The sequence below is a fragment of the Salvelinus fontinalis genome, chromosome 13, assembly GCF_029448725.1.
Source record: "Salvelinus fontinalis isolate EN_2023a chromosome 13, ASM2944872v1, whole genome shotgun sequence".
NCBI classification, from domain to species: domain Eukaryota; kingdom Metazoa; phylum Chordata; class Actinopteri; order Salmoniformes; family Salmonidae; genus Salvelinus; species Salvelinus fontinalis.
Genome location: NC_074677.1, coordinates 1,263,585 through 1,281,505, shown reverse-complemented (window position 1 = coordinate 1,281,505; position 17,921 = coordinate 1,263,585). Strand labels below are relative to the sequence as shown.

The 17,921-nt window shown below is 44.9% G+C and overlaps 1 protein-coding gene across 2 annotated transcripts in view; it reads left to right on the top strand.

Moving 5' to 3' along the window:
- LOC129867902 (cell adhesion molecule 2-like) overlaps nucleotides 1-17,921 on the top strand; it is a 172,294-nt gene that overhangs the window by 69,192 nt on the left and 85,181 nt on the right. For both annotated transcript variants that reach the window (XM_055941375.1, XM_055941374.1), the window contains exons 4-5: nucleotides 75-165; nucleotides 3,542-3,720. In XM_055941375.1, the coding sequence (XP_055797350.1) occupies nucleotides 75-165; nucleotides 3,542-3,720 (270 nt within the window). The remainder of the gene's footprint in view (nucleotides 1-74; nucleotides 166-3,541; nucleotides 3,721-17,921) is intronic.

Genomic DNA, 17,921 nt, shown 5'->3' with positions numbered 1-17,921 from the left:
GCAATCACACATTTCATTCTAAATATTCCCCAAAAAATAAAAAATGAAAACATGTTCTGTCTATATTTCTCCAGATGCTCCTCGTGTGTTGATCACCCAGTCGTTGACGTTCCCTCAGGAGGGTCAGTACCTGAAGCTGGAGTGTGTCTCCAAGGGGAACCCGTCGTAAGTCCTTGATGCAACCATCCTTGCTAATAAAAAGCATATCCATTAAGTGTTGTTTTTATACCTCCTGTAAATATACAGTTGAAGTCGGAAGTTTATATACAACTTTGCCAAATACATTTAAACTCAGTTTTTCACAATTCCTGACATTTAATCCAAAGTAAAAATTCCCTGTCTTAGGTCAGTTAGGATCACCACTTTATTTTAAGAATGTGAAATGTCAGAATAATAGTAGAGAGAATGATTTATTTCAGCTTTTATTTCTTTCATCACATTCCCAGTGGGTCAGAAGTTTACAGACACTCAATTAGTATTTGTTAGCATTGCCTTTAAATTCTTTAACTTGGGTCAAACATTTCGGGTAGGCTTCTACAAGCTTCTCACAATAAGTTGGGTGAATTTTGGCCCATTCCTGCTGACAGAGCTGGTGTAACTGAGTCAGGTTTGTAGGCCTCCTTGCTCGCACACGCTTTTTCAGTTCTGTCCACAAATGTTCTATAGGATTGAGGTCAGGGCTTTGTGATGGCCACTTAAATACCTTGACTTTGTTGTCCTTAAGCCATTTTGCCACAACCTTGGAAGTATGCTTGGGGTCATTGTCCATTTGGAAGACCCATTTGCGACCAAGCTTTAACTTCCTGACTGATGTCTTGAGATATTGCTTCAATATATCCACATAATTTTCCTGCCTCATGATGCCATCTATTCTGTGAAGTGTACCAGTCCCTCCTGCAGCAAAGCACCTCCACAACATGATGCTGCCACCCCCGTGCTTCACGGTTGGGATGGTGTTCTTCGGCTTGCAAGCCTCCCCCTTTTCCTCCAAGCATAACGATGGTCATTATGGCCAAACAGTTCTATTTTAGTTTCATCAGACCAGAGGACATTTCTCCAAAAAGTACAATCTTTTTTCCCATGTGCAGTTGCAATCCATAGTCTGGCTTTTTTTATGGTGGTTTTGGAGCTGTGGCTTCTTCCTTGCCCAGCGGCCTTTCAGGTTATGTCGATATAGGACTTGTTTTACTGTGGATATAGATACTTTGTACCTGTTTCCTCCAGCATCTTCACATGGTCCTTTGCTGTTGTTCTGGGATTGATTTGCACTTTTCGTACAAAAGAACGTTCATCTCTAGGAGACAGAACGCATCTCCTTCCTGAGCGGTATGACGGCTGCGTGGTCCCATGGTGTTTATGCTTGCATACTATTGTTTGTACAGATGAACATGGTACCTTCAGGCAACTTAGTGTATGTAAACTTCTGACCCACTGGAATTGTGATACAGTGAATTATAAGTGAAATAATCAGTCTGTCAACAGTTGTTGGAAAAATTACTTGTGTCATACACAAAGTAGATGTCCTAACCGACTTGCCAAAACTATAATTTGTTAACAAGAAATTTGTGGAGTGGTTGAAAAACAAGTTTTAATAACTCCAACCTAAATAAATGTAAACTTCAGACTTCAACTGTATAACTACCTTATGAAGCTGGTTGAGAGAATGCCAAGAGTTTGCAAATCTGTCATCAAGGCAACAGGTGGCTACTTTGAAGAATCTCAAATATAAAATGAATTTTGATTTGTTTAATACTTTTTTTGGTTACTACATGATTCTATATGTTGTTTTTCATAGTTTTGATGTCTTCACTATTATTCTACAATGTAGAAAATAGTCAAAAATTAAGAAAAAATCTTGAATTATTAGATGTTCTAACATTTTTGAATGGTACTGTATAATATACACAGTTGTAATTTTCTACCCCTGACTTTTTCCAGTTTTTTGTTGTGTTTATGCCTTATTCTAAAATCACTTAAATGTATGTTTTCCTCATCAATCTAAACACACCATAAAGACAAAGCAAAACAAAAACAGTTTTTTTTTAAATGTTTGCAAATGTGTTAAAAAAAAACTAAAAAAAACAGAAATACCTTATTTACATAAGTATTCAGACCCTTTGCTATGAGACTAGAAATGGAGCTCAGGTGCATTCTGTTTACATTGATCATCCTTGAGATGTTTCTACAACTTGATCAGAGTCCACCTGTGGTAAATTCAATTGATTGGACATGATTTGGAAAGACACACACCTGTCTATATAAGGTCCCACAGTTGACAGTACATGTCAGAGCAGAAACCAAGCCATGAGGTCGAAGGAGTTGGCCATAACGTTTCGAAACAGGATTGTCTCGAGGCACAGATCTGGGAAAGGAAAGGGGGGATACCTCGTCAGTTGTCCAACTGAATGAAAGAGGGGATACCTCGTCAGTTGTCCAACTGAATGCATTCAACTGAAATGTGTCTTCCGCATTTAACCCAATGAATCAGAGAGGTGCAGGGTGCTGCCCTAATCGACATCCACGTATTCGGGAAGGGTACCAAAAAATGTCTGCAGCATTGAATGTCCCCAAGAGCACAGTGGCCTCCATCATTATTAAATGGAAGAAGGTTGGAACCACCAAGACTCTTCACAGCCAAACTGAGCAATCAGGGGAGAAGAGCCTTGGTCAGGGAGATGACCAAGAACCCGATGGTCACTCTGACAGAGCTCCAGAGGTCTTCTGTGGAGATGGGAGAACCTTCCAACAGGTCTAGGAAGAGTAATGGTTATATACTGGTTTTGTTTGTATATCTCATATATACAGTATATGTATATAAACAATGGTGGTTTTGTGCAAAAAAAATCCATTACGAGTTTTTGAACGTTAACCTAATAGATTAAGGACTTTTACGTCAACATTTGGAAGACTAATTAGTAAAAATAAATCTGGCAAATGTGAACATTTCATGGTGTCTAAGGTGTCTCGCTTCTGTCTTTCTCTCACCCACTCTACCTCCTTCCTGCCTCTCCCCTCCCTATCGCCCTCCCCTTCCTCATCTCCCTCCCCCTCCTCATCTTCCTCCCCCTCCCTCCCCCTTCTCTTTCCCCTCCCCTCCCTCTCCCCTCTCTTCCCCCTCCCTATCTCCCCATCCGTCCTTCTCTTTATTTCCCCTCCTACCGACCCACCTCTCTCCCCTTCTCTAAACCACCCACCTTTCTCCCATTCTCTAAACCACCCACCTTTCTCCCATTCTCTAAACCACCCTCCTCTCTCCCCTTCTCTAAACCACCCTCCTCTCTCCCCTTCTCTAAACCACCCACCTCTCTCCCCTTCTCTAAACCACCCTCCTCTCTCCCCTTCTCTAAACCACCCTCCTCTCTCCCCTTCTCTAAACCACCCTCCTCTCTCCCCTTCTCTAAACCACCCACCTCTCTCCCCTTCTCTAAACCACCCACCTCTCTCCCCTTCTCTAAACCACCCACCTCTCTCCCCTTCTCTAAACCACCCACCTCTCTCCCCTTCTCTAAACCACCCACCTCCCCTCCACTCCTACCCCAAGGCCAGACCCTGTGTTGTGGACTAAGGATGGAGGAGAGTTACCAGACGTGGAGAGAATGATCGTACAGGGAAGAGAGCTCACCTTTTCCGCCCTTAACAAGACAGACAATGGCACCTACCGCTGTGTGGCCTCCAACCACCTAGGCACCAGCAGTGCAGAATACATACTCTACGTCTATGGTAAGAGAGCCTAATTATGTGTACAAAGAAAAGGAAGGACCTTGTTGAGGGTGTATGAGACAGGGCCAGGGACGGAGAAGAGAAGAAGCTAGGTCTGGTTTGGATAAATATTTAATGAACAGCTTCTTCCACTTCAATAATAGATACTGTATATCAGGGACCTGTTACAGCCATCAGATAAATAAGATGCTACCAGATATATGAGAACCTCTTACAGCCATCAGATAAATAAGAGACTAACAGATATATCAGAACCTCTTACAGCCATCAGATAATTAAGAGATTAGACCAAGAGAGTGGAGAACACCAATAAGAGGAGAAAGAGGTCTACAACACTCGAAAAATGTATTTTAAATGTCTTATTATAATATTACAGTCCTTTTCAGAATTGTCCATCTTTCCTCTCAAATTAGATACATTGAATTGATAATGACATCTTACTTCCATATATCTGTCGATACATTCGAGATGTTCACAATTCTCCAACCACCTACACAACAGAAAGTTTTCAAAACCCCTTGACTTTTTCTGTGTTTTGTTGTGTTACAGCCTGAATTTTAAATTGAGTTCATTTAGAAAACAATATATTGAAAATTATCTCCCTGGATTCCTAAGACTTCCACAGGGTGTCAGCAGTCTATGTTCAAGGTTCCAGGCTTGTAACTTAAAAAACAAATAACAAATAACAGTTTTAGTAGAAGGACACTGTCTTGGAAATTCATGTTTGTGCGCCATGAAGACATTACGCACCTGCTAAAATTGGTTTCCTTTTGAACATACTTCTTTCCGTAAGAAATATTATAGTTTGATTACATTTCAGGGTATCTGAGGAGTGAATAGAAACGTATTTTGACTTGTTGAAACAAAGTTTAGCGGTAGATTTTCAGATTCCTTTCTCTGTATGTTGAACGAGCGGATTACTCAAATCGATGGCGCCAACTAAACAGACTTTTTTGGGATATAAAGAAGGATTTAATCTAACAAAACGACACTACATGTTATAGCTGGGACCCTTTGGATGACAAATCAGAGGAAGATTTTAAAAAAGTAAGTGAATATTTAAACACTATTTGTGAATGTATGAAACCTGTGCCGGTGGAAAAACATTTTGATGTGGGGCGCCATCCTCAAACATTCGCATGGCATGCTTTCACTGTAATAGCTACTGTAAATCAGACAGTGCAGTTAGATTAACAATAATTTAAGTTTTCAACTGATATAAGACACTTATATGTACCTAAATGTTCAAAATCCATAATATTTATGATTATTTATTTGAATTGCGCTCCAGTTCATCGGAAGTTGTCCCGCTAGCGGGACACCGATCCTTAATTAACAAGTCACATAATAAGTTGCAGGGACTCACTCTGTGTGCGATAATAGCATTTAACATGATTTCTGAATGGCTACCTCATCTTTGTACCCCAACACATACAATTGTCTGGAAGGTCCCCTCAGTTGAGCAGTTCATTTCAAACACAGATTCAACCACAAACACCAGGGAGGTTTTCCAATGCCTCACACCTATTGGTAGATGAGTAAAAAATAAAAAATATCAAAAAGCATTTAATTAAATTAAATTTAAAGCAGACATTGAATGTCCTTTTGAGCAAGGTGAAGTTATTAATTACACTTTGGATGGTGTATCATCACACCCAGTCACTACAAAGATACAGGCGTCCTTCCTAACTTAGTTGCTGGAGAGGAAGGAAACCGCTCAGGGATTTCACCATGAGGCCAATGGTGACTTTAAAACAGTGGCAGAGTTTAATGGCTGTGATAGGAGACAACTGAGGATGGATCAACAACATTGTAGTTACTCCACAACATAATTGACAGAGTGAAAAGAAGGAAGCCTGTACAGAATAAAAAATATTTCAAAACATGCCTCCTGTTTGCAGTAAGGAACTAAAGTAAACCTGCCCCCCAAAAATATTTATGTCCTAAATACAAACCACATCACTGAGTGCCACTCTTCATATTTTCAAGCGTGGTGGTGGCTGCATCATGTTGTGGGTATGTTTGTCATCGGCAGGACTAGAGAATGTAGCTAAGCACAGGCAAAATCCTAGAGGAAAACCTGCTTCAGTCTGCTTTCCAACAGACACTGGGAGACAGATTCACCTTTCAGCAGGACAATAACCTAAAACACAAGGCCAAATATACACTGGAGTTGGTTTGACTTAAATCCGCTTGAAAATCTATGGCAAGTTGTTGGTCACCTCCCTGGCCAAGGCCATCCCGATTGCTCAGTTCGACTGGGAAGAGTCTAGGTGGTTCCAAACTTCTTCCAATTAAGAATGTTGGAGGCCACTGTGTTCTTGGGGACCTTCGATGCTGTAGAAATGTTTTCGTACCCTTCCCCAGATCTGTACCTCGACACAGTCCTGTCTCGGAGTTCTACAGAAAAATAGACCAGCGTCATCCGGGTTAGGGTTTGGCCGTGGTAGGCCATCATTGTAAATAATAATTTTGTTTTTAGCAAACTTGCCTAGTTAAATAAAGGTGAAATAAAATACATTTTAAAAAAATAATATAAAATATATTTTGATTTGTTTAACACTTTTTTTTGTTTACTACATGATTCCATATGTGCTATTTAATAGTTTTGATGTCTTCACTATTATTCTACAAGGTAGAAAATAGTAAAAAATAAAGAAAAACCCTTGAATGAGTAGGTGTGTCAACTTTTGACTGGTACTGTAGATAGATAGGTATATCTAAATGAACTGGAAAGAGAGAGAGAGAAAGGAGGAGGGTGTTAAATTCTGTAATAATATTCACCAAGAGACAGTGTAGACATTCCTTCTCTTTACCCTAAGACACTAATGACCATAGTGATACATTTCCAGTAGCGGTTCTGTGTAGTGACGCCCCACCGCGATGCAGTGCCTTAAAGAAAAGCACGTGTTCTGTGTTTCTGTCAGCAGTATACTGCGTTTTCCTCTTCAGAGTCATGGGCCCAGTTAGATCCTTTGCTTCTGACAATGACCTTAACCTTAAGATGCTTTTGGGAAACCGGGCCCAGGAGAGTACTGGGGGAGCTTGAGCGTGGCATCTAAACTGATGAGATTAATACTCCCAGCTCCTTCTTCTTTGGGTTGACAAAACAGAGGGAAACCAAGACAATCCATTGCTTAAGTTTGTCTGACGGGTGTGTAACTTCTGTTGGGGAGGAGATGAGGGAGTCTGACGGGTTTGTAACTTCTGTTGAGGAGGAGATGAGGGAGTCTGACGGGTTTGTAACTTCTGTTGGGGAGGAGATGAGGGAGTCTGACGGGTTTGTAACTTCTGTTGGGGAGGAGATGAGGGAGTCTGACGGGTTTGTAACTTCTGTTGAGGAGGAGATGAGGGAGCAGAGGGGTCGATGGTCTGCCTGTGGCCTTTTTTTTTTTTAAGTTCTGGGGAATCATTGGACAGGACTTGTTTTGCGTGAGTGTGTCGGGATAGGGGAGTTGTCACTAAACTGTCAGCGGGTGTCTTTGACTCTCCTGACCAAAACAGGAGAAACCTAAAGAACTGGAGGCCTGTGGCATTGCTCTGTGTGGACTATCAGGTCCTCACTAACAGACTCAAGTCTGGACTCTAATGTACAAAAGGACCAAACTTACTGTGTACCAGGACACTCAATCACAGACAATTCTGTTCATAATCAGGGACAGGCTGGACCCGTCGAGGCTTTCGAATGTGAATTTCGGACTGGTTTCCTTGGACCAGGAGAAAGCCTTTGATAAGGTGGACCATAAATATCTGTTCAATGTTTTGTCTGGTTTTGGTTGTGGCTTTATGAATGGTCAAGGTGGGGGGAGGAACAGTATGCCCGACGGGGCATTCGCCAGGGCTGTCCTCTATCAGCTATACTATTGAGCTTTCTTGACCTGCTACAATAGGAATCTGTGTGAGCCAGGCATAGGGTTGGGGACAGCATACACTGATGACCACCTCAGTGTTGTTTAGGGATGGGCTCCGGGCCCTAGAGAATAGTTTGAGGGTGTAACAGGGGTCGTCTTCAGCTGAGTTGCGGCTGGAGGGAACCAGCATGTGCTCTGTTGAGGGTGGCTGGCAGTTTAGCATACCACCCAACAGCATACCACCCTGCATAGCCCTGCTGGCTTTCCTCTGAAGCTAAGCAGGGTCGGTCCTTCTGGTCTAACGAGACCCCAGGGCAGTGAAGGGGACATTGCCGTGAGTAGGGTGCCGTATTTTGGATGGGACGTTAAACAGGCGTCCTGACTCTCTGTGGTCAATAAAAAACTCATTGCACTAAGAGTAGGAGCGTTAACTCCAGTGTCCTAAATTCCCAAATTGAACCCTTGATCATGGCCAACGTATCCTCCACCTCGTTCCTAATTGGCATTGATCACTCCTCACCTCTCCACCTGATAGCTGATGTGTGGTGAGTGTTCAGATGGGTGTCACACATTGGTGGTGGATGAGGTGAGGATTCCCCTTACTATGTAAAGTGCATTTTGCTACAAATCCGCAAAATATGTGTGCGCGGCCAATAACATTTTTATTGTTGTGGATTTTGGGGTGGCACGCAATTCCTTTTTATGGGTGTGAGTGGATCCCCGTTAATTCCTGCCACGGCAGCAGCTACTCTTCCTAGGGTTTATTATGGATCCCCATTAGTTCCTGCCAAGGCAGCAGCTACTCTTCCTGGGGTTTATTATGGATCCCCGTTAATTCCTGCCACGGCAGCAGCTACTCTTCCTGGGGTCTATTATGGATCCCCATTAGTTCTTGTCTAGGCAGCAGCTACTCTTCCTGGGGTGTATTATGGATCACCATTAGTTCCTGCCACGGCAGCAGCTACTCTTCCTGGGGTTTATTATGGATCACCATTAGTTCCTGCCAAGGCAGCAGCTACTCTTCCTGGGGTTTATTATGGATCCCCATTAGTTCCTGCCAAGGCAGCAGCTACTCTTCCTGGGGTTTATTATGGAACCCCATTAGTTCCTGCCAAGGCAGCAGCTACTCTTCCTGGGGTTTATTATGGAACCCTATTAGTTCCTTCCAAGGCAGCAGCTTCTCTTCCTGGGGTTTATTATGGATCTCCATTAGTTCCTGACAAGTGTAATGAGGACATCTTGTAGCCTAGGTGACATTTAAGAAACACCTTGAATCACGCAAGCTAAGGGAGGTGAGAAGGAGTGGAGGTGAGGAGGAGAGGAAAAATCTCAAAGTTACTCTGGCCTGACATTTCACTGGAACAGAGGAGGTAGGAGGGATTGAGAGGAGGATGAGGAGGATGAGGAAGAGGAGGAGGGGAGGGAGGTGGAGGAATAATATGAGCTTCATCTCCTCAAGACCTCCTCCACCAGATGGAGAGAGAGAATGTAGAAGGAGTAAAAAGAGAGGGAACAGAATGTTTTGGAATAAATGTTGTGATTCTTCTACAGATCTTTCCATTAGAACATTCTGCTCATTCTGGTCAGTCCGTCTGGTCAGTCTGTCTGGTCAGTCTGTATCAGACACAAGGAGGAGCATTTCATTTACTTCTTTCATTCCTTCTTTGAATGCCATGTCGTCCGTCTTTAGAGACTGTGTGTGCGTCATGCCGTGTCGTCCATCTCTCTGCTGGGCTAACTGGCTAACTGGCTAACTTAGGTTTTCACGCAAACTGAGGCTTTCCCGCTAACTGGCTAACTGGCTAACTTAGGTTTTCACGCAAACTGAGGCTTTCCCGCTAACTGGCTAACTGGCTAACTTAGGTTTTCACGCTAACTGAGGCTTTCACGCTAACTGGCTAACTTAGGATTCCACGCTAACTGAGGCTTTCACGCAAACTGGCTAATTTATGTTTTCACGCTAACTGAGGCTTTCACGCTACCTGGCTAATTTAGGTTTTCATGTTAAAAGAGGCTTTCACGCTAACTGGCTAACTTAGGTTTCCACGCTAACTGAGGCTTTCACGGTAACTGGCTAAATTAGGTTTTCACGCTAACTGAGGCTTTCACGCTAACTGAGGCTTTCACGCTAACTGGCTAATTTAGGTTTTCACGCTAACTGAGGCTTTGGTGCTAACTGGCTAACTTAGGTTTTCACGCTAACTGGCTAACTGAGATTTTCACGCTAACAGGCTAACTGGCCAGCTGGCTAACTTAGGTTTTCACGCTAACTGAGGCTTTCGTGCTAACTGGCTAACTTAGGTTTTCACGCTAACTGAGGCTTTCGCGCTAACTGGCTAACTTAGGTTTTCACGGTAATTGAGGCTTTCACGCTAACTGAGGCTTTTAATTGAGGCTTTCGCGCTAACTGGCTAACTGGCGTTGGATCGGAGACAGTATCTCACCGGAGAAAGCATCAGAGCAAGCGAAACAGCACCCCTCTGTCTCTCTATGTGTAAAGCCATCCATCTGATGGTCCAAAATATAACAAAATCGTTGCTGCCTGTAGCATTGAAGGCAAGGGAAGCCAGCGAGCATTTGGCCTCCCTTGGAAAAAAAGTATTAAAAAATTTGCCAATCAGCGTGTGAATAGTCCTGTTGCACCCCAAAAGAAAGTGTCAAGGGAAGCCAGCTTGGATTTTGGCGTCACCCCTATCAAATCTCATTGAGAGCATCTGTCATTGACAGAAACAACTTGAATTGGTGATCTCATCATCTTGTTTTTGTTGTTGTCCTCCGGTGGCTAGCTAGCTAGTTTAAGTTGGCCCTTTCCTCAATTGTCTAAGGATGGATATAGGGATTTGGACTTGTGGTTTTACTTAATTCTCCGTACTGGCCAATGATTATAACGGCGATTCTGATCCAACCATTAATTCATACGTTGTTGTGCCCCTGGCCTGAGAGGATGGAAGTTCAATATGTAGCTAGATGTAGAAGGCTAATGTTAACTGGCTAACGTTGCCCACGAATGGAAGTTAGGCTAGTAGGCTAATGTTAACTAGCTGGCCTGGTGTATCGTTGCCCACGAATGGAAGTTAGGCTAGTAGGCTAATGTTAACTAGCTGGCCTGGTGTATCGTTTCCCATGAATGGAAGTTAGGCTAGTAGGCTAATGTTAACTAGCTGGCCTGGTGTATCGTTTCCCATGAATGGAAGTTAGGCTAGTAGGCTAATGTTAACTAGCTGGCCTTGTGTATCGTTGCCCACGAATGGAAGTTAGGCTAGTGGGCTAATGTTAACTAGCTGGTCTGGTGTATCGTTTCCTATGAATGGAAGTTAGCCTAGTAGGCTAATGTTAACTAGCTGGCCTGGTGTATCGATTCCCTTGAATGGAAGTTAGGCTAGTAGGCTAATGTTAACTAGCTGGCCTGGTGTATCGTTTCCCATTAATGGAAGTTAGGCTAGCGAGCAAGAATTTTAGCCAGGTAGCCTAGGACAAAAAGTTACTAAAAGCGTGTACTGTATGACAGAGTGATGGACCGTTTCATCAACATGAAAGAGAGGAGGATGACATTGGTGTTTCTCTACAAGTACAAGGTGAGTCAACATGTTTTTCTACTTGTTAAGTCCCACTTCTGAGTGAGAGACTTTAAAGCCCTTTCTGCTGTCCCCGCCTTTCCCAGAAGCGTTGGAAGTTTGATTTTCAAATAGGATAACTGACAGGGCCTTGGTGAAACAGAGAACTGAGCCGTGGCAATATAATGGTCAGAAAAAACAACTTGGAGTATTGTGGCCCATGAGACCCACAATTCCATTGATCCTTGAAGGTATAGATACGCTCCACTCGCCCAACCACCCTCACCCACGTACACCCCCAACCACCCTCACCCACGTACACCCCCAACCACCCTCACCCACGTACACCCCCAACCACCCTCACCCACGTACACCCCCAACCACCCTCACCCACGTACACCCCCAACCACCCTCACCCACGTACACCCCCAACCACCCTCACCCACGTACACCCCCAACCACCCTCACCCACGTACACCCCCAACCACCCTCACCCACGTACACCCCCAACCACCCTCACCCACGTACACCCCCAACCACCCTCACCCACGTACACCCCCTACCACCCTCACCCACGTACACCCCCAACCACCCTCACCCACGTACACCCCCAACCACCCTCACCCACGTACACCCCCAACCACCCTCACCCACGTACACCCCCAACCACCCTCACCCACGTACACCCCCAACCACCCTCACCCACGTACACCCCCAACCACCCTCACCCACGTACACCCCCAACCACCCTCACCCACGTACACCCCCAACCACCCTCACCCACGTACACCCCCAACCACCCTCACCCACGTACACCCCCAACCACCCTCGCCCACGTACACCCCCAACCACCCTCACCCACGTACACCTCTTTATGGTGGGATACTTCATTCTCCATGTGTCCACTAGATGGAAGTGATTCAGAACATCGTTCCATACCCCTGCCGAGCATGAATGATGTTCCTCCCCATTCCTGTCTTTAGTGATGTCAATCCTCCTAACACAAACACCTCGTCCAGCTCCTCAGACACCTAAACAAACTACCGTATTATGTGCATTCTTTATTCTTCAACAAACCTAACGTTATTCATTTTTATGTTGACCAGTAACAACCTGCCATTACACACCTCTTTTGAAGAGAGATTGATGACACCAACACCCGGGGAAGAGAGCACTGCTACCCCTGCACTAAGATTTATGCTTTGGCTCAGCTTCGACCAGAACCACCAACTTCATTATTTACAGTGCCTTCGGAAACTATTCATGCCCCTCCACATTTGTTTGTGTTACAGCCTGAATACAGCATAGATTTTTGTCCCACCCATCTACTCACAATACCCCATAATGATATCACAATACCCCATAATGACATCACAATACCCCATAATGACATCACAATACCCCATAATGACATCACAATACCCCATAATGACATCACAATACCCCATAATGACATCACAATACCCCATAATGGCATCACAATACCCCCTAATGGCATCAACATGAGAATGAGAATATGTACATATAAGTATCTGGATGAGTGATGGCTGAGCGGCATAGGCAAGATGCAATAGATGGTATAAAAAACAGTATATACATATGAGATTAGTATTGTAAGATATGTTAACAATATTAAAGTGGCATTGTTTAAAGTGACGAGTGATCCATTTATTAAAGTGGCCAGTGATATGAGTCTCTATGTAGGCAGCAGCCTGTCTGAGTTAGTGATGGCTGTTTAGCAGTCTGATGGCCTTGAGATAGAAGCTGTTCTTCAGTCTCTCGGTCCCAGCTTTGATGCACCTGTACTGACCTCGCCTTCTGGATGAACAGGTGAACAGGCAGTGGCTCGGGTGGTTGTTGTCCTTGATGATATTGTTGGCGTTGTGCAGACCTCACTACCCTCTGGAGAGCCTTACGGTTGTGGGTGGAGCAGTTGCCGTTCCAGGCTGTGATACAGCCCGACAGGATGCTCTCGATTGTGCATCTGTAAAATGTTGTCAGGGTTTTGGGTGACAAGCCAAATTTCTTCAGCCTCCTGAGGTTGAAGAGGCGCTGCTGCGCCTTCTTCACCACACTGTCTGTGTGGGTGGACCAATTCAGTTTGTCCGTGATGTGTACGCAAAGGAACTTAAAACTTACTACCTTCTCCACTACTGTCCCGTCGATGTGGATAGGGGGCTGCTCCCTCTGCTGTTTCCTGAAGTCCACGATCATCTCCTTTGTTTTGTTGACGTTGAGTGTGAGGTTATTTTCCTGACACCACACTCTGAGTGCCCTCACCTCCTCCCTGTAGGCTGTCTCGTCGTTGTTGGTAATCAAGCCCAATACTGTTGTGTCGTCTTTAAACTTGATGATTGAGTTGGAGGCGTGCATGGCCACGCAGTCGTGGGTGAACAGGGAGTACAGGAGGGGGCTGAGCACGCACCCTTGTGGGGCCCAGTGTTGAGGGTCAGTGAAGTGGAGAAGCTGTTTTCTACCTTCACCACTTGGGGGCGGCCCGTCAGGAAGTCCAGGACCCAATTACACAGGGAGGGGTTGAGACCCAGGGTCTCGAGCTTGATGATGAGCTTGGAGGGTACTATGGTGTTGAATGCTGTGCTGTAGTCAACGAACAGCATTCTTACATAGGTATTACTCTTGTCCAGATGGGACAGGGCAGTGTGATGGTGATTGCATCGTCTGTGGACCTGTTGGGGCGGTGTGCAAATTGAAGTGGGTCTAGGGTGGCCGGTAAGATGGAGGCGGTCTGATCCTTGACTAGTCTCTCAAAGCACTTCATGATGACAGAAGTGAGTGCTACGGGGCGATAGTCATTTAGCTCAGTTACCTTTGCTTTCTTGGGAACAGGAACAATGGTGGACATCTTGAAGCATGTGGGGACAACAGACTGGGAAAGATTATGTCCGTTAACACGACAGACAGCTGGTCATGCTCTGTGGACGCGGCTAGGGATGCCGTCTGGGCCTGCCGCCTTGCGAGGGTTAACACATTCAAATGTTTTACTCACCACAGAGAAGGGGGGTGGGGCGCAGTTCTTGTTAGCCACGACGGAAGCGTGAAAGAAAGAAAGAAGGTGATCAGTTTGCCGCGTAAGCAGCGTGACGTCGTTGTCCGTGATGTGGGTGGTTTTCTTTTTGTAGTCCATGATTGCCTGTAGACAAGGCCACATACGTCTCGTGTCTGAGCCGTTGAATTGTGACTCCACCTTGTCCCTGTACCGACATTCCACTTGTTTGATTGCCTTGCGGAGGGAATAACTACATTGTTTGTATTCAGCAATATACCCAGTCCTCTTTCCATGGTTAAATGCGGTGGTTTGTGCTTTCATTTTGGTGTGAATGCCGCCATCCATCCACGGTTTCTGGTTAGGGAAGGTTTTAATAGTCACAGTGGGTACAACATCTCCAATGCACTTCCTGATAAACTCACTCACCGAGTCAGCGTATACATCGATGATATTCTCTGAGGCTGACCTGAACATATCCCAGTCCACGTGATCAAAACAATCTTGATGCATGGATTCCGATTGGTCAGACCAGCGTTGAATGGTTCTCGTCACTGGTACATCCTGTTTGAGTTTCTGCCTATAAGACGGTAGGAGCAAGATGGCGTCGTGGTCGGATTTGCCGAAGGGAGGGCGGGGGAGGGCTTTGTATGCATCGCAGAAGTTACAGTAGCAGTGGTCGAGTGTATTACCCCTGCGCTTAGTGCAGTAAATATGCTGATAGAATTTAGGTAACCTTGTTTTCAAAATTTGCTTTGATATATAGTTTCTAGTTTACATAGAGTCCAGTGAAGTTCCTTGATGGCCGTCCTGGTGTCTGCTTGAGGGGGAATGTACACAACTGTGACTAAAAGACAGAGAAAGAGAAAGTGAGAGACAGAGACAGAGAGAGTGAGAGAGAGAGAGAGAGAGAGAGAGAGAGAGAGAGAGAGAGAGAGAGAGAGAGAGAGAGAGAGAGAGAGAGAGAGAGAGAGAGAGAGAGAGAGAGAGAGAGAGAGAGAGAGAGAGAGAGAGAGAGAGAGAGAACATAAACATATAAAAGGCCCCATTAACTGTCACCATATTTCAATCTACCGCTTTAATAGGCCAGAGAAAGTGAGAAGCATTTAGCCTTGGTCGGTTATTGGAAACTATGTTTTTATGTGATCCACCATTTTAAGGCATCAGAAGTTAATGGTAGACCTGGAGAAATCAAAATGGCTTCCTTTGGTAATTTGACATCATGCGACTAGTTCTGTCAGCGTTATCTCCTATAAGGTCATCAGGGTGCAGGCGACCGCTCGACTGACCACAGGAGGCTGCTGATGGGAGGACGGCTCATAATAATGGTCGTAATGGAGTGTATGGAATGGCATCAAACACATGAAAATAATGTGTTTGATGTATTTTGATACCTTTCCACTAATTTCGCTCCAGCCATTACCGCGAGCCCCGTCCTCCCTAATTAACGTAGCACCAGCCTCCTGTGTGACTGACTGTTTTGCTAATCACATTGCATCGTAAATAACGACTTGTTATTTTTTGTAGATCAGTCAGTCATTTTCAATTTAGCCATGACACATCACGGTTTTGATGCTCCCGAACACGGACAGGGATTGTCAGACCATAACAATCTTACTCTGAGGTCATCACTGTGCGACTAGGCCTGAGACAGGGCTTATCAGATCATAACACATCTTACTCTGAGGTCATCATGGTGCGACTAGGCCTGAGACAGGGTTTATCAGATCATAACACATCTTACTCTGAGGTCATCACTGTGCGACTAGGCCTGAGACAGCGTTTATCAGATCATAACACACCTTACTCTGAGGTCATCATGGTGCGACTAGGCCTGAGACAGGGTTTATCAGACCATAACACACCTTACTCTGAGGTCATCACGGTGCGACTAGGCCTGAGACAGGGTTTATCAGACCATAACACACCTTACTCTGAGGTCATCACGGTGCGACTAGGCCTGAGACAGGGTTTATCAGACCATAACACATCTTACTCTGAGGTCATCACTGTGCGACTAGGCCTGAGACAGCGTTTATCAGATCATAACACACCTTACTCTGAGGTCATCATGGTGCGACTAGGCCTGAGACAGGGTTTATCAGACCATAACACACCTTACTCTGAGGTCATCACGGTGCGACTAGGCCTGAGACAGGGTTTATCAGACCATAACACACCTTACTCTGAGGTCATCATGGTGCGACTAGGCCTGAGACAGCGTTTATCAGATCATAAACACACCTTACTCTGAGGTCATCACTGTGCGACTAGGCCTGAGACAGGGCTTATCAGATCATAACACACCTTACTCTGAGGTCATCAATGTTTACATACTCTTTTCAAAACTGTTAAACTTAAGTTTAAAACCTAACATAACACAACATCGAATACGACAGCAATTTGCTACATTTCTACAGTAATACCTTATTGAAATATATATATGTATATGTAGCTGAACACCTACCCAGGTGTTAGTCTTTCAATGTCATTACCATCTATACAAAAGTGGACATCTTGGGAATAATGCTGTACTATAAACATGGACCCAGCCAGAGATAGAGACATGGCTGACAGAGGAAGAATAGTGACTGGGAGAGGGAGAGCCTTGGTTTCTCAAATGATTGCCTCGCCTGGTTCACCAACTACTTCTCAGATAGAGTTCAGTGTGTCAAATCGGAGGGCCTGTTTTCCGGACCTCTGGCAGTCTCTATGGGGGTGCCACAGGGTTCAATTCTCAGGCCGACTCTTTTCTCTGTATACATCAATGATGTCGCTCTTGTTGCTGGTGATTCTCTGATCCACCTCTACGCAGACGACACCATTCTGTATACTTCTGGCCCTTCTTTGGACACTGTGTTAACAAACCTCCAGACGAGCTTCAATGCCATTACAACTTTCCTTCCATGGCTTCCAACTGCTCTTAAATACAAGTAAAACTAAATGCATGCTCTTCAAACGATCGCTACCTGCACCTGCCCGCCTGTCCAGCATCACTACTCTGGACGGTTCTGACTTAGAATATGTGGACAACTACAAATACCTAGGTGTCTGGTTAGACTGTAAACTCTCCTTCCAGACTCACATCAAACATCTCCAATCCAAAATGAAATCTAGAACTGGCTTCCTATTTCACAACAAAGCATCCTTCACTCCTGCTGCTAAACATACCCTCGTAAAACTGACTATCCTACCGATCCTGGACTTCGGCGATGTTATTTACAAAATAGCCTCCAACACTCTACTCAGCCAGCTGGATGCAGTCTATCACAGTGCCATCCGTTTTGTCACCAAAGCCCCATATACTACCCACCACTGTGACCTGTGCACTCTCGTTGGCTGGCCCTCGCTTCATACTCGTCGCCAAGCCCACTGGCTCCAGGTCATCTACAAGTCTTGGCTAGGTAAATCTCCGCCTTATCTCAGCTCACTGGTCACCATAGCAACACCCACCCGTAGCACGCACTCCAGCAGGTATATCACACTGGTCATCCCCAAAGCCAACACCTCCTTTGGCTGCCTTTCCTTCCAGTTTCCTGCTGGCAATGACTGGAACGAATTGCAAAAATCACTGAAGCTGGAGACTCATATCTCCCTCACTAACTTTAAGCATCCGCTGTCAGAGCAGCTTACCGATCACTGCAGCTGTACACAGCCCATCTGTAAATAGCCCATCCAACCACCTACCTACATCATCCCATATTTGTTTTTGTTTTTCTGCTCTTATGCACACCAGTATTTCTACTTGCACATCCTCATCTGAACATCTATCACTCCAGTGTAAATTGCTAT